The sequence below is a fragment of the Physella acuta genome, unplaced genomic scaffold (genome assembly GCF_028476545.2).
Source record: "Physella acuta isolate Inbredline_101_S28 unplaced genomic scaffold, ASM2847654v3 ptg000225l, whole genome shotgun sequence".
Lineage (NCBI taxonomy): Eukaryota > Metazoa > Mollusca > Gastropoda > Physidae > Physella > Physella acuta.
The window spans coordinates 1,435,004-1,457,436 of record NW_026731744.1 but is presented as its reverse complement, the minus strand read 5'-3'; the positions used below and the strand labels follow the sequence as shown (position 1 = coordinate 1,457,436).

Here is a 22,433-nt window from a genome sequence, read left to right as displayed (position 1 = left end):
TCTTGTATTAGTTATATTTATAATGTTGTTATTGAGTGATGTCCCTTGTATTTATTCTATTGTTGTTCTCTCTTCCGGTTTCGAATAAAGACAGCTACATTCTGATGGCTTCTGTGTCCGTTGTATTCTAAATCTATTACAGCATCTTTTCGGGGGGGGGGGGGGTCTAAGCCCCCCCCCCCCTAAAAAATCTACAGCCCCCCCCCCCCCCGAACGAAATGAAATTTATATAATTTATATAGAAAATATATACTTTTAACAGTGTCCGCCCCCCCCCCCGAAGAAAGTCTACCGCTCCCCCCCCCCGAAAATTTCAAGTGCCCCCCCCCCGGAGAAAAAAGTCTGGAAGAAACACTGTTTTAGAGCTGTCCAGTGAAACGTGCATGTTTTACTGGACCTCCAAATCATCTAAGGGGTCATCCATAAATGACGTCACGCTTTTTTTGACGATTTTTACCTCCCCCCCCCTCCCCTCCGTCACACGTCGTCACAAAAAGCCAGACCCCCCCCCCCCTAAAATGACGTCACACCTCAACCTACAACCCCCCCTCAAAATTGCAGTTGACTTTTTTTTTAAACATCGATATTTTTCTAAAATCTTGTCTAAACTATTACAATCTATTAAAACAGTTATCTAAAATGCGAAATAACGTCTAAAATTTGTTTTCTAACATTGCTTTTTATAATGCAAAAATGTGACGTCGCAACATCTGAACCCCCCCCCCCTCCCCCTCATCACACATCGTCACAAAATTACGGACCCCCCCTCCCCCCTACGAGTGTGACGTCATTTATGGATGACCCCTAACTTGCTCTTGAGATATGTGAACTTACCGCTCCACAAAAGTTTGGTTTTCAAATCTATCAATTTAATTTGAAACGAACCAGGATCAATTCCAAATCGCTCAAAGTTAATCTCATTTGTTTTTGTGTTGAGAGAATCTACTATGAACGTCAGAGTACTTGCATTTGTATTGAATTGCTCAAATCTCTCAGTGAACCCATCCTTCATTGTGTTTATAGTAATGTTGATGTGATTCATGGTAACTGTAGCGTTGGTTTAATCATGATATTTTTTTCAGATTTTTCGAAAACAAGTTAATTAAAAAGTCTAGTGACATTTAAGCGCAATTTCCTTATGTTATCTAAAAATAGCTCTGTCGTAGCGTAAATCAAGAGCAGGGTTAGTAAGACCATTGGTTAAAATACATGTTTTATTTACAATATAGTTACATGACTAAAAACCATTGCGCGCCTAGCTACTGAACGTGATTGACGCAGCCATTGAACGTGATGGCGCCGCTATTGAACGTGATGACGCGTGTGGTGTGGTTGGAAAAAATGCCTACTAATTCGGTCAAAATTTAAATTAATTGAAAATTTTTTTTGTGACCGAACGAAAGGATATTTTTGAAAACTTTCTTCGGCAATATTGTTCTAAATTATAGCAGGAATCGATTGGTACATGTTTCAAGTCGCTAAGTGGTCTGGTTGCCGAGATATGGGCCAAAAACTGCATTTTTTCGAGGTTTTTTGGCTTTTCCGGGAAATCCATGAAAGAAACCCGGAATTTTTATGGCCTATGCTCATCCTCGTAACTGACTTAACATAATTGCTTTTGGAACTAGTCATCGATATTGCTTCGTTGAGGAGGAGATACGACTTAAAGCTGCGGACACACATTCATACATTCATACATCCATCCATCCATCCATTCATCCAGAAATGACGGGTTAATAAACGCAATTCTCCAGAATGGAAATTGCGCTAAAAACGTAATTTACCGCTCTCCGGGTCTTAAACAAAATGAAGTGATTTTTTTTCGAAACAATCATCTTTTTCAAGCAAGGCATAGGCTGGGATTTCTTTTCCATGCAGTTTTAGATTTAGCTCATTTAGTTTCTTCATGATCTCCACCATGAAGTTGAATGTTGCAGTTTGGGATAGACAAGTTAATAGGAAGTACATTGAAAAAGTGCGGAACTAAATATTCTAATAGAATAGCGAGTGTTTATTGTTTATGTTTATTATTTTATCTTTCATTACCGAGTGTTGCAGAACAATATCTTTATGAGTTTTGAAATTAAAATAAAACAATTATTAATATTTGTGCATGGAGCTGAAGAGCCGCACCTTGACATCCAAAGAGCCGCATGCGGCTCGCGAGCCGCAGGTTGCCGACCCCTGTTCTAGGCTTAGCACTCATATACAAAAATAAGGAAATTGTTTCGTAAATTCGGTAAAACGCAGCAGACTTTTTATAGTGATACTTTAACAGTTAGGCCGAAGTTGCTGGCAACCAAGAATACGAATGGTTGTTTCGTGAACAAATGCAGCAATAGTGAAATAAAACATTAGCGTTTTATGTCCACAGTTGCTGTTTAGTTTAGGTAAATCAAGGATATCTAAATACATCTAGATTCTAGATCTATGTGTCTGTACAAAGGGCTCGATTACAAATAATGGTAATCCATCGCTTTACTTTAGATTCTAGATCTAGATTTCTAGATCTAGCAGTAGCTAGTCTAGATCTAGATCTAGATCTAGATCTAGATCTAGATCTAGATCTAGATCTAGATCTAGATCTAGATCTACGTAAAATCGGCCGCGGCCAGAAATGTACGAAAAAGTTACCTCATTGTAAAGGCTTTAATAGAAGTAGATTCTATATATTGTGATATATTTGTGTCAAATGTTATAGATAAATGAATAATAAACCTAAATCAATGTCTAAATATAATTAAATATAATATAAATCTAGGTAATCTATCGTTTTAGGTACGTAAAATCGCCCGCGACTAGTAATGTGAAAAACAGGTGACTCCTTACATTTTAATAATTATTTCACATTTTGAGGAGGATTTATGTTTTGAAAAATACAAAAATGTTTCCTTGTTTCATTTATGTACCTGTTTTTAAACAATTGAATTAAAACTTTTCAGTAATAAATGCACACCAGCGATGTTTCCAACAGATGCAACCATGCTCATTTACTATAGAAGCCATCTTGTTAAAGTTTTATTTTTATAGACTTATAGCGCAAGATTCAGGCGGAAGTCACTCTATTTTACAAATGGCTGCTGTTTATATAGCAAATCTTGCTTGCAGACACTGCTGTTTAAAGTTAATTTCTGGCCTTTATTGATATATTTAGCCATTGATTTAGGTTTATTATTCATTTATCTATAATATTTGACACAAACATATCACAATATACTTCTATTGCAGCCTTGACAATGAGGTAACGTTTTCGTACATTAATAGCCGCGGGCGATTTTACGTACCCAAAACGATAGATTACCTAGATCTATATTATATATCAATAAAGACCAGAAATTAACTTTAAACAGCCGTGTTTGAGAGCAAGATTCGAGCAAGATTAGCTATGCAAACAGCCGTTTGTAAAATAGAGTGGCTTCCCCTGAATCTTGCGCTTTAAGTTTGAAAAAAAAAACTTAAACAAGATGGCTGCTATAGTAAATGAGCATGGTTGCATCTGTTGGAAACATTGCTAGTCTTCATTTATTACTAAAAATTTAATTCAATTGTTTAAAAACAGGTACATAAATGTAACAAGGAAACATTTTTGTATTTTTCAAAACAAATCCTCCTCAAAATGTGAAATAATTATTAAAATTTAAGGAGTCACCTGTTTTTCACATTACTAGTCGCGGGCGATGTTACATATCTAAAACGATAGATTACCAAATTATTATAAAATATAAAAATGGACATGACCTAATTAACGAAGAATATTTCAATTTTCATTAATAATTATTAAAATGAATAACATTAATAAATTATTAAATTTATTATAAATATAATGATTTGTTAATCTATCGTTTTGGGTGCGTAAAATCGACCGAGGCTAATAATGTGCAAAAAAGTTGCCTTTAAACAGCAGTGTTTGTGAGCAAGATTTGCTATAGTACATAAACAGCCACCATCTAGTTAGAGAGGGGGATCCCCTGAATATCTAAATATAATTTTACCAAAAAAAAAAAAAAATGGCTGCTAAAGTAAATGAGCTTGGTTACATCTGATGAAAACATCGCTAGTCTTTATTTTTTACTGAAAGGTTTTAATACAATTGTTTAAAACAGGTACATTAATGAAACTTTGAAACATTTTTGTATCTTTAAAAACATAAATCCTCGTAAAAATGTGAAAAATATTACAAAAATTCAATGAGTCACCTTTTTTTCACCTTACTAGTCTCGGCCGATTTTACATACCTAAAGCGGTTGATTACTAAAAAGTCGTCTCATTGTTAAGGCTTTAATAGAGGTATATTGTAGATTTCTTTACTAGATTCTAGATCTATATTGAATATTGGGATTTATTTGTGTCAAATAATATAGAGAACTGAATAATAAACCAAAATCAATGGCTAAATATATCAATAAGAAATTAACTTTAAACAGCAGTGTTTGTGAGCAAGATGTGCTATATAAACAGCAGCCACCTGTAAATAAGAGTAGTTTCCCCTGAATCTCTAACTATAATTTTACCAAAAATCTTAAACAAAATTGGCTGCAAAAGTAAATGAGCTTGGTTGCATTTGATGAAGAAAACATCACTGGTCTTTGTTTATTACTGAAAAGTTATATATATATATATATATATATATATATATATATATATATATATATATATATATATATATATATATATATATATATATATATATATATATATATATATATATATCCTAATTTATAAAAGGCCATGTGCGCTCTTCTCTCTCTCTCTCTCTCTGTCTGTCCGCAAAATATTTTCGCCGGACATCACGTCAGAAACGGCAGCGATATATGCAGAACTTTATACGGACTTTTGTTGAAAATAATATGTTAGATGTTTTAAATGTATAACCACAATTTTAGTTAAAGAAGAAAAATAAAAATTAAAGGCGTATTCGAATGTAGAGAAACAGTATTATTTATGCAACCGGAAAAGCATTAATATATGTGAAAAAGAACGCATAAAACTGTGACGTCACTATTGCTTATACATTAACTAATGACGTCATCTGCCGTGTTTAGAATGAAAAGAAATGAACTATTTCATTCAAATTTGATTTAGATCTACGTACACTATGAAATGTATACAATACAATTTTTCCGGCCTAAACTCATAAAATTTATTTTATGTATTTGGATTCTAGATCTAGAGATTCTAGATCTAGACTAAATCTAAATCTAAATCTACGCAATAACTAGATCTAGACGTAGACGCTAAGATCTAGATTTAGACTCTAACTTCTCTAAAATCAATTCCAAAAATAAATTTCTATATTAGGACTAAACTATTTCAAGACTTATTTATTTTATACAAAATCTTTGTTTGGAACTGGCTAATTTGGGATAAAAAATTAATTTGAAAGAATAGGCATATTCGCGTAAGTTAAGATTTTAAAATACGTGTTTCATTCACCGTATTTTATAAGGTGCCTAAATAGCGGAGATGTTAGTGTACATTAAACCACGCAGGTGGTGCGGATTCGAGACACAGCAAGTCAACTTGGTTAATGTATTCTTTTTTATTATGCTCGGGCTAAACTTAAAAAAAAAATTCTTTGTCGGGTGTCCGACAGGGCACTTCCCGGCGCCGCAGGCGCTTCAAATTTGGCATGATCTTGCCTTGGTGCGACAGAACACGGGGGCCGGTTGGCCGAAAAGTCTACGATGTGGGGGTCAAAACTGACCTCGACTGACCGGTACCTTATATGAGCTATAAATCGAAAAAAAATGTCCACGGAGGAACCTCTTCATAACTCTTGAGGTCGTAGACCGACCTTCGGGCGAATTAATTAAGCATTCAAATTCTCAATGTTTTCGAAAGCCTAGGCGAAGCTGGGCAGCATGCCTAGTATATATATATAGTAGTATCTGTTAATTAGTAGAACTGAAGGGAATTTTTAAAATGTTTCTTTTTCTGCTTGGGGCAAGGAAGTAGCATTTTGGTTCTAATGTCACTATTTTCTGACTGCCATATTCTTGATAGAAACATTTGTGTTGATGGGAAAGCTGATGCTGTGAAGGATGAAACCTAAGCATAGCACTTCCAGCAAACTAGGGAAACCATTCCAAATTCTTCACCCAGTTGCAAAGGTTGTACGCAAGAAAAAATGTCAACAACAGCAACTTAAAAAAAGAGTACGATTTAATTTGAATGTGAAAGTTTCATCTTCTGAAAATAAATTATATGTCCAGCCCTTAAAGATGTGTACTGAGGATTTAACACTAGGATGTAACTTTTATTCAGGTAAGTGTTGCAGCAGCTAGTGACATTTGCTCAGGTAGTTGAGAAACTGGGTCAGCTAGGTGAGAAAGTGTGTCAGCTAGGTGAGAAACTGGGTCAGTTAGGTGAGAAACACTGAGTCCTCATATTATGTACTAACTAGGTTTAAACAAGGTACTTAAAAGAATAATTAAACATTACATTTTAAAAAAAAAAAAATTATCCTCTTTCCAGAAGGGAAAAGTCAAAGTAGCACAGAGCTATCAGCAAGGCCTTCAACTTCAAATAGCCTTTTCAGATCAATAAGTTGTTGTCCATTAAACCAAAATTTGCAATTTGAGCTAAAAGTTTCTAATTTAAGAAAACTGAATGGAGGCATTGGCCTCGGGGACTGCTGCTTTTCATTTCACTTTCCCAAAGTTCAGCCAAGAAAAGGAATTTTAAAATACTATAAACAAGACGACATGATAGCAAAGAAAGAATACAATGAGAGAAGATTGATGGAGGAATACAATGAGGCAAATGGCCTGAGTTTGGTCCCCTCCAGTGTGGAAGAAACAGAAGTACCTGTGTGTAAAATGTGGGGCCATCCAGGCATTGTAGTCTCCTCCCATAGGATGTCAGCCATGAGACAGGGCTCATGTGAAGATCTGGCCAAGTGGATTAGAGCTCTTGAAATCTCACCCACCCAGCTCAACTTACAGGCATTGCTTCAGCAAAACCCAGCACTTGAGCTCTCCCAACACAGTCAGCCAGTTCAAATGGAGGAAATGTATCCACTGGATGCCTCAGTCATAGCCAACAACTGTAACAATAATTCCATTTGGTATCCCAGTCAGCAAACAACCCATACAATACAAGCTCAAAGCATTAGCAATCAGGTTGACCACAACAACAAAAATCAGGCTGACCACAACAGCAACAACCAGGCTGACCACAACAGCAACAATCAGGCTGACCACAACAGCAACAATCAGGCTGACCACAACAGCAACAATCAGGCTGACCACAACAGCAACAATCAGGCTGACCACAACAGCAACAATCAGGCTGACCACAACAGCAACAATCAGGCTGACCACAACAGCAACAATCAAGCTGACCACAACAGCAACAATCAGGCTGACCACAACAGCAACAATCAGGCTGACCACAACAGCAACAACCAGGCTGACCACAACAGCAACAATCAGGCTGACCACAACAGCAACAATCAGGCTGACCACAACAGCAACAATCAGGCTGACCACAACAGCAACAATCAGGCTGACCACAACAGCAACAATCAAGCTGACCACAACAGCAACAACCAGGCTGACCACAACAGCAACAATCAGGCTGACCACAACAGCAACAATCAGGCTGACCACAACAGCAACAATCAGGCTGACCACAACAGCAACAATCAGGCTGACCACAACAGCAACAATCAGGCTGACTACAACAGCAACAATCAAGCTGACCACAACAGCAACAACCAGGCTGACCACAACAGCAACAATCAGGCTGACCACAACAGCAACAACCAGGCTGACCACAACAGCAACAATCAAGCTGACCACAACAGCAACAACCAGGCTGACCACAACAGCAACAACCAGGCTGACCACAACAGCAACAATCAGGCTGATCAGAATGTCACCAGCAAATATTTGCAGAATGCCAGCAAAGAATCCTGTGCAGCCAAGTCTGAAGAAAGAAGAAGCTGTATATTTATAAACAATGCAGTTGGGCATCAAGTCAGCCTTTCACCTGACCAGTGTGAAAAATCTTCAGCCAACCAGGCAGTAGTGAGCAGAGTCACGCCATCTAAGTCTTCAGCATGTGTCAGTCAGCTTGACTGTGCCATCCCCCTCACAAGTCATGAGTCCAGCTGCTCACAAGTTGTGCGTCCAGCTGTAACCCAGATGGCTAGTGTTCTTCTACCCTGCCCTGTCCTCAACTGTGGCAAGGTTTTTTCCCACCAGGCCCTACTAGATGACCATCTGACCAGCCTGCAGCACTCGCCATGCAGCCCATTGGCTACTCTAGTCAATGCAGCAGTCACTAGCAGGGGAGGCTACCTCTGTCCTTCATGTGGTCAACTATTTTTGGTGAGAGGACCCATTTTTAAAAATCTTGTTTAGACAGTTCATATTGGTTCAGGGGAGAGATTAGAATTCCATTTAGAGAAACATTCTAAATGTCTGTGCTGTTAAGTTTGAATTGAACTATGATAAAAAAAAATCCTGTCAAAAATCCATCAGACATTACTACTCCCAGTTTGAGGTTTTTTGTAAGGAGAAAATATAAATTGATGAGGGTAAATTAAAACAAGTTTTTACAGCTAAAATGTTTATATTTAGAATATTCAGTGTGCTGCCCTCATCTAGTTACCCAAAGCATGCTGTCCTGATCTAGTTGCCCAAAGCATGCAGCCCTGATCTAGTTGCCCAAAGCGTGCTGTCCTCTAGTTGCCCAAAGCATGCTGTCTGATCTAGTTGCCCAAAGCATGCTGTCCTGATCTAGTTGCCCAAAGCATGCTGTCCTGATCTAGTTGTCCAAAGCATGCTGTCCTGATCTAGTTGCCCAAAGCATGCTGTCCTGATCTAGTTGCCCAAAGCATGCTGCCCTGATCTAGTTGCCCAAAGCATGCTGTCCTGATCTAGTTGCCCAAAGCATGCTGCCCTGATCTAGTTGCCCAAAGCATGCTGCCCTGATCTAGTTGCCCAAAGCATGCTGTCCTGATCTAGTTGCCCAAAGCATGCTGCCCTGATCTAGTTGCCCAAAGCATGCTGTCCTGATCTAGTTGCCCAAAGCATGCTGCCTGATCTAGTTGCCCAAAGCATGCTGTCCTGATCTAGTTGTCCAAAGCATGCTGTCCTGATCTAGTTGCCCAAAGCATGCTGCCCTGATCTAGTTGCCCAAAGCATGCTGTCCTGATCTAGTTGCCCAAAGCATGCTGCCCTGATCTAGTTGCCCAAAGCATATGAATGTTCCATATTTGTTCTGATGACTGGAGTTCTGCTTCAACGATCCATAATAGTTAATACATATTAAGTTTTCTTTGATCTCTCCTATAAACTGACAGGATGTTTGGGCACTCACATATCAAGGTGCCACTTGCATGTTGAGGTATATATATATATATATATATATATATATATATATATATATATATATATATATATATATATATATATATATAGTGTGTGTGTGTGTGTGTTTATTTGTATTTGAACCTTTCCCTCTGACAGGATGAGAAAGCTTGCCTAGAGCACATGCTGCAGCTGGGCCACTCAGCCCTTCTCTCCCCTGTCCACTACTCAGTCTTCACCTGCCCACAGTGTTTGTGCTTCTTCTCCAGCCTCAGCCACGCCCTCCAGCACATGGACAATTTAGCACACCATAGTCCGGCCTTTGTTTTTAAAGGTGGGCTTTACTTCTTCACTGTGTGGTAGCCAGTTGACATGGTCTGTGGCTTTAGTGTGTCCTGTGTGTTATGTGGTGCTAGTGTGTCCTGTGGTGCTAGTGTGTCCTGTGGTGCTAGTGTGTCCTGTGTGGTGCTAGTGTGTCCTGTGGTGCTAGTGTGTCCTGTGTGGTGCTAGTGTGTCCTGTGTGGTGCTAGTGTGTCCTGTGTGGTGCTAGTGTGTCATGTGTGGTGCTAGTGTGTCATGTGTGGTGCTAGTGTGTCCTGTGGTGCTAGTGTGTCCTGTGTAGTTCTTGTGTGTCCTGTGTGGTGCTAGTGTGTCCTGTGTGGTGCTAGTGTGTCCTGTGTGGTGCTAGTGTGTCATGTGTGGTGCTAGTGTGTCATGTGTGGTGCTAGTGTGACCTGTGTGGTGCTAGTGTGTCCTGTGTGGTGCTAGTGTGTCCTGTGTGGTGCTAGTGTGTCATGTGTGGTGCTAGTGTGTCATGTGTGGTGCTTGTGTGACCTGTGTGGTGCTAGTGTCATGTGTGCTGCTAGTGTGTCATGTGTGGTGCTAGTGTGTCATGTGTTGCTAGTGTGTCCTGTGGGGTGCTAGTGTGTCATGTGTGCTGCTTGTGTGGCCTATGTGGTGCTATATGAACTGTGTTGTACACGTTTGTCCTGTGGAGACAATTTGTTTTGTGTGGTTTTCTCAAAAGCTTTGATTGTTGCAGGTATGGAGGATGTGTGAAAGGTGTGAATGTGGATAGCAAATGTCTGATCAGTAGTCATCATTAACATGTTGATGTCAACATATGTCACCATTAACATGTTGATGTCACTACATGTCACCATAAACATATTGATGTCACCACATGTCACCATAAACATATTGATGTCACCACATGTCACCATAAACATGTTAGTGTTGGTGTCACCACATGTCACTGTAAACATGTTGGTGTCACCACATGTCACCATAAACATGTTAGTGGTGATGTCACCACATATCACCACAAACATGTTGATGTCACCACATATCAACACAAACATGTTGATGTCACCAAATATCACCATAAACATGTTAGTGTAGATGTCATGTTTTGTGTGTTCAGAAAGCAGAGAGCAGTTCAACTCAGCAGCACCGATCCCTGTCCCCTCCCGCTTGATGCTGGAGCTGCTAGCCAGGTGCCAGCAGGTTCCATTTGTTATGTCCTGCCAGAACTGTGCTTGTGGCATAGAAACAGCTGAGCAGCTCAACTCCCACCTGGCTGACAAACATCTAGTGGTCTCCAAGTGCAGCAGGCTGGTGGTAAGTTTCAAACAACTGACAAACATCTAGTGGTCTCCAAGTGCAGCAGGCTGGTGGTAAGTTTCAAACAACTGACAAACATCTAGTGGTCTCCAAGTGCAGCAGGCTGGTGGTAAGTTTCAAACAACTGACAAACATCTAGTGGTCTCCAAGTGCAGCAGGCTGGTGGTAAGTTTCAAACAACTGACAAACATCTAGTGGTCTCCAAGTGCAGCAGGCTGGTGGTAAGTTTCAAACAACTGACAAACATCTAGTGGTCTCCAAGTGCAGCAGGCTGGTGGTAAGTTTCAAACAACGTCAGCATTGGTTGACTTCTCTCCCTTGGATGGAAGTTGTGACCTGGGTTTAATTAGTGGTTGACTTGTCTCCCTTTGATGGAAGTTGTGACCTGGGTTTAATTATTGGTTGACTTGTCTCCCTTTGATGGAAGTTGTGACCTGGGTTTAATTATTGGTTGACTTGTCTCCCTTTGATGGAAGTTGTGACCTGGGTTTAATTTTTTGTTGACTAGAGGGATGTATTCTCGGAGCTTCTGACAGACCAGGCGTGTGCTGAGTGCCACCAGTACATCTATCAGGGAGTACCAGCTTCAGGGCTGAGCATTCATCTGGACTGTCCTCTCCAAGGACCAGTACTGACTCTACCAGCCAGAAGTCTCAAGACTTTTATCCTCCACTGTGGCATCACTGGCATCACCACTGCTTGTGAGACAAGCCACTCCATGTTTCGTACCACTGGCTCTTCCTGTTCAGCCACTAACATCCAACACACCTCAGGGGCTGCTACAGCTCTTTTTTCCTCTTACATACCAGCATCCTCCAAATCCAGCTGCCCTCTCCCTTCTGCCTCCATAAAAGTTGAGGGTGGGCCTCACTCTAGCCTATCAAAACTAGTACAGTCTCATGGCAACTCTTCTTCACGCCAAGTCAAACCTCCAGAGGGCCCCATGTTGAGCAATCCAGAGGGCCCCATGTTGAGCAATCCAGAGGGCCCCATGTTGAGCAATCCAGAGGGCCCCATGTTGAGCAATCCAGAGGGCCCCATGTTGAGCAATCCAGAGGGCCCCATGTTGAGCAATCCAGAGGGCCCCATGTTGAGCAATCCAGAGGGCCCCATGTTGAGCAATCCAGAGGGCCCCATGTTGAGCAATCCAGAGGGCCCCATGTTGAGCAATCCAGAGGGCCCCATGCTGAGCAATCCAGAGGGCCCCATGTTGAGCAATCCAGAGGGCCCCATGTTGAGCAATCCAGAGGGCCCAAGGAGCATTGTGAAGGCTAGATACCAGTGCTGTATATTTGACGGAGACTCTGACTCTAGCTTGGATTCTGATTTCAGTGAAAATGTTTCATTCAAAGCACATGTCAAATCAAGCAAACGCCCTGGTTTGTATAGAGCTGGTCAGAAAGTCCCCCATACCAACCAAGTGACCAAACGTAAACGAGGCAGTACCAACACTGGCTCTGGTCCAGTGCTATCCAAAAGAGCTAAGCTTGAAATAGTTCCGGTCAGCAAAGTCATCAAGACTAGGTTGACCAAAGCTGACCCCGAAACTGTGACCTCTAGATACATGCTAGCTGACCCCAAAGCTATGGAATCTAGGTATATGCTAGCTGACCCCAAAGCTATGGAATCTAGGTATATGCTAGCTGACCCCAAAGCTATGGAATCTAGGTATATGCTAGCTGACCCCAAAGCTATGGAGGCTACATACATGCTAGCTAACCTCACAGCTATGGAATCTATGTATATGCTAGCTGACTCCAAAGCTATGGAATCTATGTTTATGCTAGCTGACCCCAAAGCTATGGAATCTATGTATATGCTAGCTGACCCCAAAGCTATGGAATCTAGGTATATGCTAGCTGACCCCAAAGCTATGGAATCTAGGTATATGCTAGCTGACCCCAAAGCTATGGAATCTAGGTATATGCTAGCTGACCCCAAAGCTATGGAATCTAGGTATATGCTAGCTGACCCCAAAGCTATGGAATCTAGGTATATGCTAGCTGACCCCAAAGCTATGGAATCTAGGTATATGCTAGCTGACCCCAAAGCTATGGAATCTAGGTATATGCTAGCTGACCCCACAGCTATGGAATCTAGGTATATGCTAGCTGACCCCACAGCTATGGAATCTAGGTATATGCTAGCTGACCCCACAGCTATGGAATTTGGCCTGAATTCAGACAAGACACTGTCCAACACCAGTGATGAAAGCTGTCTACCAAAAGCTGAGAGAGCAAGCACTAAAAGTCTTCTCATCTCAGTTGCCAGTCTACCTAAGTCTGCTTGTACTGGCCAGCGCAAGATGTCACTGCGTAGAAAGTTGATTGAGAAAAAAACCAGCAGGTATTCAAAGGTTTATGAGACCAGGTACAAGTGCTCCAGGTGTGTGACACCTGCTGTGTGGAGACCTCACAGACAGCAGACCCACTCCCCCCACCTGGCTTCATCTCTCATAGGAAGGCTGCAAAGACAGCCGCCCTTGCTCATCACCCCCTCCCTGAACCTCCATCTAACTCGTCCCCTCAAAAGAAATGAAAGGACCACAGTGAAAAGATATACACACTACAAGTTGATTTCTCCTGAGGTCAGTCTTTGTTTTATATACATCTACTATTATCTTCTGTCATCACCATGTTTCTCTATACACATCTACTATTATCTACTGTCATCACCATGTTTCTCTATACACATCTACCATTACCTTCTGTCATCACCATGTTTCTCTATACACATCTACTATTATCTTCTGTCATCACCATGTTTCTCTATACACATCTACTATTATCTTCTGTCATCACCATGTTTCTCTATACACATCTACTATTATCTTCTGTCATCACCATGTTTCTCTATACACATCTACCATTATCTTCTGTCATCACCATGTTTCTCTATACACATCTACTATTATCTTGTCATCACCATGTTTCTCTATACACATCTACTATTATCTTCTGTCATCACCATGTTTCTCTATACACATCTACCATTACCTTCTGTCATCACCATGTTTCTCTATACACATCTACCATTACCTTCTGTCATCACCATGTTTCTCTATACACATCTACTATTATCTTGTCATCACCATGTTTCTCTATACACATCTACCATTATCTTCTGTCATCACCATGTTTCTCTATACACATCTACCATTACCTTCTGTCATCACCATGTTTCTCTATACACATCTACCATTACCTTCTGTCATCACCATGTTTCTCTATACACATCTACTATTATCTTGTCATCACCATGTTTCTCTGTACACATCTACTATTATCTTCTGTCATCACCATGTTTCTCTATACACATCTACCATTACCTTCTGTCATCACCATGTTTCTCTATACACATCTACCATTATCTTCTGTCATCACCATGTTTCTCTATACACATCTACTATTATCTTGTCATCACCATGTTTCTCTATACACATCTACTATTATCTTCTGTCATCACCATGTTTCTCTATACACAGATCTACCATTACCTTCTGTCATCACCATGTTTCTCTATACACATCTACCATTACCTTCTGTCATCACCATGTTTCTCTATACACATCTACTATTATCTTGTCATCACCATGTTTCTCTATACACATCTACTATTATCTTCTGTCATCACCATGTTTCTCTATACACATCTACCATTAACTTCTGTCATCACCATGTTTCTCTATACACATCTACCATTATCTTCTGTCATCACCATGTTTCTCTATACACATCTACCATTATCTTCTGTCATCACCATGTTTCTCTATACACATCTACCATTACCTTCTGTCATCACCATGTTTCTCTATACACATCTACTATTATATTGTCATCACCATGTTTCTCTGTACACATCTACTATTATCTTCTGTCATCACCATGTTTCTCTATACACATCTACCATTACCTTCTGTCATCACCATGTTTCTCTATACACATCTACCATTATCTTCTGTCATCACCATGTTTCTCTATACACATCTACCATTATCTTGTCATCACCATGTTTCTCTATACACATCTACCATTACCTTCTGTCATCACCATGTTTCTCTATACACATCTACCATTACCTTCTGTCATCACCATGTTTCTCTATACACATCTACCATTACCTTCTGTCATCACCATGTTTCTCTATACACATCTACCATTACCTTCTGTCATCACCATGTTTCTCTATACACATCTACCATTACCTTCTGTCATCACCATGTTTCTCTATACACATCTACTATTATCTTCTGTCATCACCATGTTTCTCTTTACACATCTACTATTATCTTGTCATCACCATGTTTCTCTATACACATCTACTATTATCTTCTGTCATCACCATGTTTCTCTTTACACATCTACTATTATCTTGTCATCACCATGTTTCTCTATACACATCTACCATTATCTTCTGTCATCACCATGTTTCTCTATACACATCTACTATTATCTTGTCATCACCATGTTTCTCTATAAACATTGACCATTATCGTCTGTCATCACCATGTTTCTCTATACACATCTACCATTATCTTGTCATCATCATGTTTCTCTATACACATCTACCATTATCTTCTGTCATCACCATGTTTCTCTATAAACATCTACCATTATCTTCTGTCATTACCATTTATTGTTTATGAAACAAGTGTGTCTGTAACAGTGTCCAACCAACATTTTATGTGAAGTACCTGGCCCAGATTACCATTTATTGTTTATGAAACAAGTGTGTCTGTAACAGTGTCCAACCAACATTTTAGGTGAAGTACCTGGCCCAGATGAGGTGCATCATATTTGCTGATCTAGAGAATGTCATGGTTTTCAACCATTTGATTGGCCCCCTACAGCCAGCCACATACATTTGGGGTTTCATCTGTGCTAGACCCAAAACACCTTTTCATCTAGAAAGTTATTACCACAAGTAATCTTCTCTTTTTACAAGCTTTTATTTAACTTGCTTGCTGTCTCTTGTCATAGATTGAAACTGCCAAGCAAAATTGCGACTGATTAATTACAAACTTTGCACGTGGGTGACATCCCATGACAATCTAATCTGACATCAACTTTCATTTAATTGGATGCCTATTTAATTTTTTTTTAAATTAATTAAAATGTACTAAATAAATTAGGGGGGTTCAATTATTATCGTACACTATTATACTAGCATTTTCATGTTCATTTTGGTGCACATTAGTTTTAAGCTATGAAACTCTGGATTTAAAAAAGTACTAACAAAAATAAAGCGGGAGTTGTCTCCACCAAACTTTTCATATATTCTTATATAACAGTAATGGGATGGCACTTTCATGCCGTCAGGATATAGAAATGTTTTATGTTGTTATTTTTAAAATACTCACATTTTTACTTTCTCGTATATACGAAGTATAGAGAAAGTATTGTAATCGTGCACAAAAATCTCTTGAAATTTTAACAATTTTCACCGTATTACACATCAGTCCTTCATCACATCCGAAGTATAGAGGACTTATTTTAATCGGGCAAAAATTATCAATCCAGATTTATCAAAATTAAGAGGTTTTATGCGTAATCCATTCTGAAAAACTGGGCTTTGCAATTCTGTCCGTATGTCTGTGTGCCTGTCTGTCTGTGTGTAAACACGATTACTTGAGTACCGTTACAGCTAGGTTGATGAAATTTCATATACAAGTATTTTATCAAAATCGTAGATCCGTATCAACTTTTGAGCGATTTCCGATAACCGGAAGTGGAACTTTTTCTACTTTGAATTTTTCAAAAGCCTATAACTTGAGTACTATTTCAGATAGATAAATGAAATTTCACATATAAGTAAAAGATCTAATTTTCTACTTTCTGTTAAATTTCCGTTGACCGGTAGTAGTAATTTACGCTACTTCCGATTTCTCAAAAAACTAATGTAAATTTTTATTTATTTTACTAATAATATTGCGCACTATTATGCACTTTTTTATATGGCGTTCACTTGGTGTGCAATTCTTTTGTCTACGAGATTTTATTCTATTTTTAAAACTTTAAGTATTTAAAATGGATTAAAAATCATGTCTATAGCCAGAGTTCCCATCCCCTGTTGTTTTACATAAGAATATTCGAGAAAGTTTAGGGGAGATTACTCCCGGTTTATTAAAAATAGAATAGAGAGTAGAAAAGGGAATTGCACACCAAATGGAAATATTGCAAAAAAAAATGCTATGGACTGTAATCCCCAGGGCAAAAGGAAAGTGGGTAGGCCAAAGAGATCATGGAGAAGAACTATGTGTTAACACACAGAGAAAAGATCTCAGTTTGTACATATTATTACTAGCTGCATACCCGTGCTCCGCAACGTTGAATCTTTTTAAATGTACCAACTTGGGAACAGAACAAAACTAAACACAAAAGATAACAGAAAAAAAAATAACAAAATTTCTTGTTTTTCGTCATGATGGGTTTCTTGCACTTTTGGATACTTAGTCCATTTTTGTATTAAGAAAATAATAACCTTAATGAGAAAAAAAAATGTATGTGTTTAGAATACCATTTTTATGACTCAATACTTTGTAAACGAGAAAGTAAAAGCCTTAACATTTTTATAAGTACCGAAAATTCAAAATCGCAGAGGAATCGCAGTTTTTTTTTGGGTTTTCATGACAAGCAAAATTGTTTTCAACCTTTTTTTTGCTGTTTAATAATACTTTCATGTGCCAAACATGGTAATAGTATATAAAAGGCTTTAGATCTTAAATTGTAAAAAAAATAGAAAAAAAGGCGCATATCCCCTTAAATGCAAACATAAGCGCATAGTGCTCACAGTCTAACCCTAACCCTCCTCCCCGCCCCCCCCCCCCCCCCCCCCCCGTTTCAAACTAAATTATCTGCCCCTAATAGTCGTCACTAAACCCGGCTCTGCTTGTAAACATTTAGAGTGAACACAGCTCACTAAGACCATGTAGGGGTGGGGGTGGTAGGGAGCGCGTTTACAGCTTGTTTTCTAGCGACTCCCAGAAGAGAATTATATATATAGATAATTAGTAAACAGTACGTTCAGTGAATAAAATAAATAAAAGGCAGTATTTAAAATACACATGTTTCACCTTCTATATTGCCTTTTATCATCCATGTTAATTATTATATGCCAACAATAATGTCCTCTTGGACGTCTGCAGAATTGCATGCACATTATCGTTTTTTACTTTCTCGTATATACGTAGTATAGAGAAAGTATTGTAATCGTGCAAAAAAAAAAAATCGAGATTTTTAACGTTTTACACCTCACTGATACGGAAAAACATAATTTTGCAATCTTGTCCGTGTGTGTGTGTGTGTGTCTGTCTGTGTGTAAACACGATAACTTGAGTACCGTTACAGCTAGGTTGATGAAATTTCATATATAAGTATTATATCAAAATCGTAGATCCGTATCAACTTTTGAGCGATTTCCGACAACCGGAAGTGGTACTTTTTTTACTTTGAATTTTTCAAAAGCCTATAACTTGAGTACTATTTCAGATAGATAAATGAAATTTCACATGTAAGTAAAAGATCTAATTCTCTACCTTCTGTTAAATTTTGAGTAATTTCCGTTGACCGGAAGTAGTAATTTACGCTACTTCCGATTTCTCAAAAAACTAATGTAAATTTTTAAAGTACTAATAATATTGCGCACTATTATGCACATTTTGTTTCGGCGTTTGTTTGGTGCGCAATGTTTTTTTCTATGAGATTCTATTCTATTTTTAAAAGTTTAAGTAATTAAAAATCATGTCTACATTCCAAGTTATATAAGAATATTCGAGAAAGTTTAGGGGAGATCACTCCCGGTTTTTTTTAATTATCGTTAGTTGAATTTATTTTTAATTTACCTCCCCTGACATAATTATTAAACATTTTAAGTTATTACTTTTTTTTACCCTACTGTTAGTAAAAGGTATCCATTTTTTCTAGAAATCGAAGCTATAATATTTTTTGACATTGATTCGTTTAATATGTTTTAGCAATGTTTTCTTCACGTTATGCGATAGAGTAAAAACTGTGCCAACTATAAAATAAAGTCGTTATATAAACAAACCCTACTCTATAACTTAAAATAAGACGATGCGATGCAATTTAAAAGCACTGCATGGTTTGATGATTACTTTTACGGTTCCAAAGTCTATAGCGATGACGTCCTGAAGGACTCACACACAACAGTCTATTATAGATTAAACACAAAGAAAACTTACCCAGGATTGTTCATGTCTTAAACCTATTTAACACTCAATAAGCAAAGCACAGAATATTTACTTTTAGATCATTAAATAAGGATGGAAAATGTATCTTATTATCTGTAAATGATTTATGATCTCTAAATATCTTATGACATATGTGTGAGTATTGTGTTCCCAGGTTCCCTGTCTACAATGAGCTGAAAGAGGCAAACTGTGTCCACATCTCTACAGAGATTGGCACTAGCAAAGATGCAGCAGATATTGCCATGACTTTAACTGTAAGATACTATCTGTCACCAGATTAGTTAGTTCATGTCTTTACTTAGCTCATGTATTTCTTAGTGTTCAGCAATTAACCTCAAATATAAAATATCTCTTAAAAATTATGAAAATAACTTAAGCGTTTAGCAAGATATTTCTAAAGTGAACATTTGACCAATAAGTATAAGCCATTTTTTTATTGCATCATAATTAACAACATAAAATGTAAATTTTTTTTATGTTGACTGTTGTCACTGTCATTTGCTACAAGTGTAGGTGATGTGTTGACTGTTATCACTGTGACTTGCTACAAGTGTAGGTGATGTGTTGACTGTTGTCACTGTGACTTGCTACAAGTGTAGGTGATGTGTTGACTGTTGTCACTGTGACTTGCTACAAGTGTAGGTGATGTGTTGACTGTTATCACTGTGACTTGCTACAAGTGTAGGTGATGTGTTGACTGTTATCACTGTGACTTGCTACAAGTGTAGGTGATGTGTTGACTGTGACTTGCTACAAGTGTAGGTGATGTGTTGACTGTTGTCACTGTGACTTGCTACAAGTGTAGGTGATGTGTTGACTGTTGTCACTGTGACTTGCTACAAGTGTAGGTGATGTGTTGACTGTTATCACTGTGACTTGCTACAAGTGTAGGTGATGTGTTGACTGTTATCACTGTGACTTGCTACAAGTGTAGGTGATGTGTTGACTGTTGTCACTGTGACTTGCTACAAGTGTAGGTGATGTGTTGACTGTTGTCACTGTGACTTGCTACAAGTGTAGGTGATGTGTTGACTGTTGTCACTGTGACTTGCTACAAGTGTAGGTGATGTGTTGACTGTTATCACTGTCATTTGCTACAAGTGTAGGTGATGTGTTGACTGTTATCACTGTCATTTACTACAAGTGTAGGTGATGTGTTGACTGTTGTCACTGTGACTTGCTACAAGTGTAGGTGTATGTTGACTGTTGTCACTGTCATTTGCTACAAGTGTAGGTGATGTGTTGACTGTTATCACTGTGACTTGCTACAAGTGTAGGTGATGTGTTGACTGTTGTCACTGTGACTTGCTACAAGTGTAGGTGATGTGTTGACTGTTATCACTGTGACTTGCTACAAGTGTAGGTGATGTGTTGACTGTTGTCACTGTGACTTGCTACAAGTGTAGGTGATGTGTTGACTGTTGTCACTGTGACTTGCTACAAGTGTAGGTGATGTGTTGACTGTTGTCACTGTGACTTGCTACAAGTGTAGGTGATGTGTTGACTGTTATCACTGTGACTTGCTACAAGTGTAGGTGATGTGTTGACTGTTGTCACTGTGACTTGCTACAAGTGTAGGTGATGTGTTGACTGTTGTCACTGTGACTTGCTACAAGTGTAGGTGATGTGTTGACTGTTGTCACTGTGACTTGCTACAAGTGTAGGTGATGTGTTGACTGTTGTCACTGTGACTTGCTACAAGTGTAGGTGATGTGTTGACTGTTGTCACTGTCATTTGCTACAAGTGTAGGTGATGTGTTGACTGTTATCACTGTGGCTTGCTACAAGTGTAGGTGTATGTTGACTGTTGTCACTGTCATTTGCTACAAGTGTAGGTGATGTGTTGACTGTGACTTTTGTTTAGCCATGTTTGTTTGGCCATGTGGTCAGCTCTGATTTCTGTCAACTTTTGTTCCAGATGGGCAAGCTTGATGACAGACTTCCAACTCACATCCCATTCTTCATTGTCTCAGAGGACAGAGGCTTTAGGGAGGTTGTCAACCAGCTCAAGCAGAGGGTTGTCAGGGTTGTCTCACACAGGAGGGGCATCTTGCCCATCAGAGACTTCCGTGTCTGACACTTTCAGAATGTGACACTGTCAGAGTGACATTGTCTGACGTGCTGTGACACTGACAGAATAGACATGTTACTGGGTCCAGTCTAATGTAACTATTGGACACATACAAACATGAGAGCAAGTCAAGCTGATGTGTAGCTGGTTGGATGACATCCCATAATGTAACTATTGGACACATACAAACATGAGAGAAAGTCAAGCTGGTTGAATGACATCCCAGAAAGTGGAGTTTTGATAGACTTTTACTTGTCATTTGTTTGATAAATCACTAAGTCCATCCAGGTTTCTATGGCTGTACTAGAGCCACCTCTGTGGTGGTCTACCTTCACTCAATAAATCTGTACAAACACCTGTGTGCTGGTCTTGTATTGACCCCCCCCCCCCCCCCAATATTTCTACACAATGAAGCAAGGGACCGACTTTGTAAGATTTTCTGTGGCCTTTACAGGATTTTCATTGGCCCCTTATAATTCAACTTGGCTTCTAGATTCTACTTTTTGAAAAGCTTTCATTGAGGATTTCTTTTGGGCAACACATCTTGTCATCAGCTTTCATCACTGTTTGAGTTGGATCTTGCCATTTATGCCTTCTAAAGTCTCATGTACTCAATACTTTACAAATGTGCACTGGATCTCAGCTCAAATGTCCATTGGTTTGTTTTTTCTCAACTTTTGTTGAAATGTTGCTCAGACTCATACAAGCAGTTATACATCTGGTGTCACCCCTTTTATCTACTCACATACATTCTCTAAGGCTACAACATGTGCTAGCTGAGGAGTTATACATCTGGTGTCACCCCTTTTATGTACTCACATTCTCTAAGGCTACATCATGTCCCTGGGTTTAAGTGTCACCCCTTTTATGTACTCACATTCTCTAAGGCTACATCATGTACTGGCTTTATGTACTCACATTCTCTAAGGCTACATCATGTACTGGCTTTATGTACTCACATTCTCTAAGGCTACATCATGTACTGGCTTTATGTACTCACATTCTCTAAGGCTACATCATGTACTGGCTTTATGTACTCACATTCTCTAAGGCTACATCATGTACTGGCTTTATGTACTCACATTCTCTAAGGCTACATCATGTACTGGCTTTATGTACTCACATTCTCTAAGGCTACATCATGTACTGGCTTTATGTACTCACATTCTCCTAAGGCTACATCATGTACTGGCTTTATGTACTCACATTCTCC

The 22,433-nt window shown here is 39.0% G+C and overlaps 1 protein-coding gene across 1 annotated transcript; it reads left to right on the top strand.

Moving 5' to 3' along the window:
* The first annotated feature begins 2,266 nt into the window (after positions 1-2,266).
* Positions 2,267-21,579, top strand: LOC131937922 (uncharacterized). Its single transcript, XM_059295682.1, has 9 exons — positions 2,267-2,390; positions 6,004-6,264; positions 6,475-8,333; positions 9,477-9,651; positions 10,741-10,937; positions 11,449-13,527; positions 15,703-15,863; positions 19,304-19,403; positions 21,068-21,579. Exons 2-9 carry the CDS (start codon positions 6,042-6,044, stop codon positions 21,224-21,226), a joined length of 4,953 nt encoding a protein of 1,650 aa, XP_059151665.1. The 5' UTR covers positions 2,267-2,390; positions 6,004-6,041; the 3' UTR covers positions 21,227-21,579.
* The last annotated feature ends 854 nt before the right edge of the window (positions 21,580-22,433 follow it).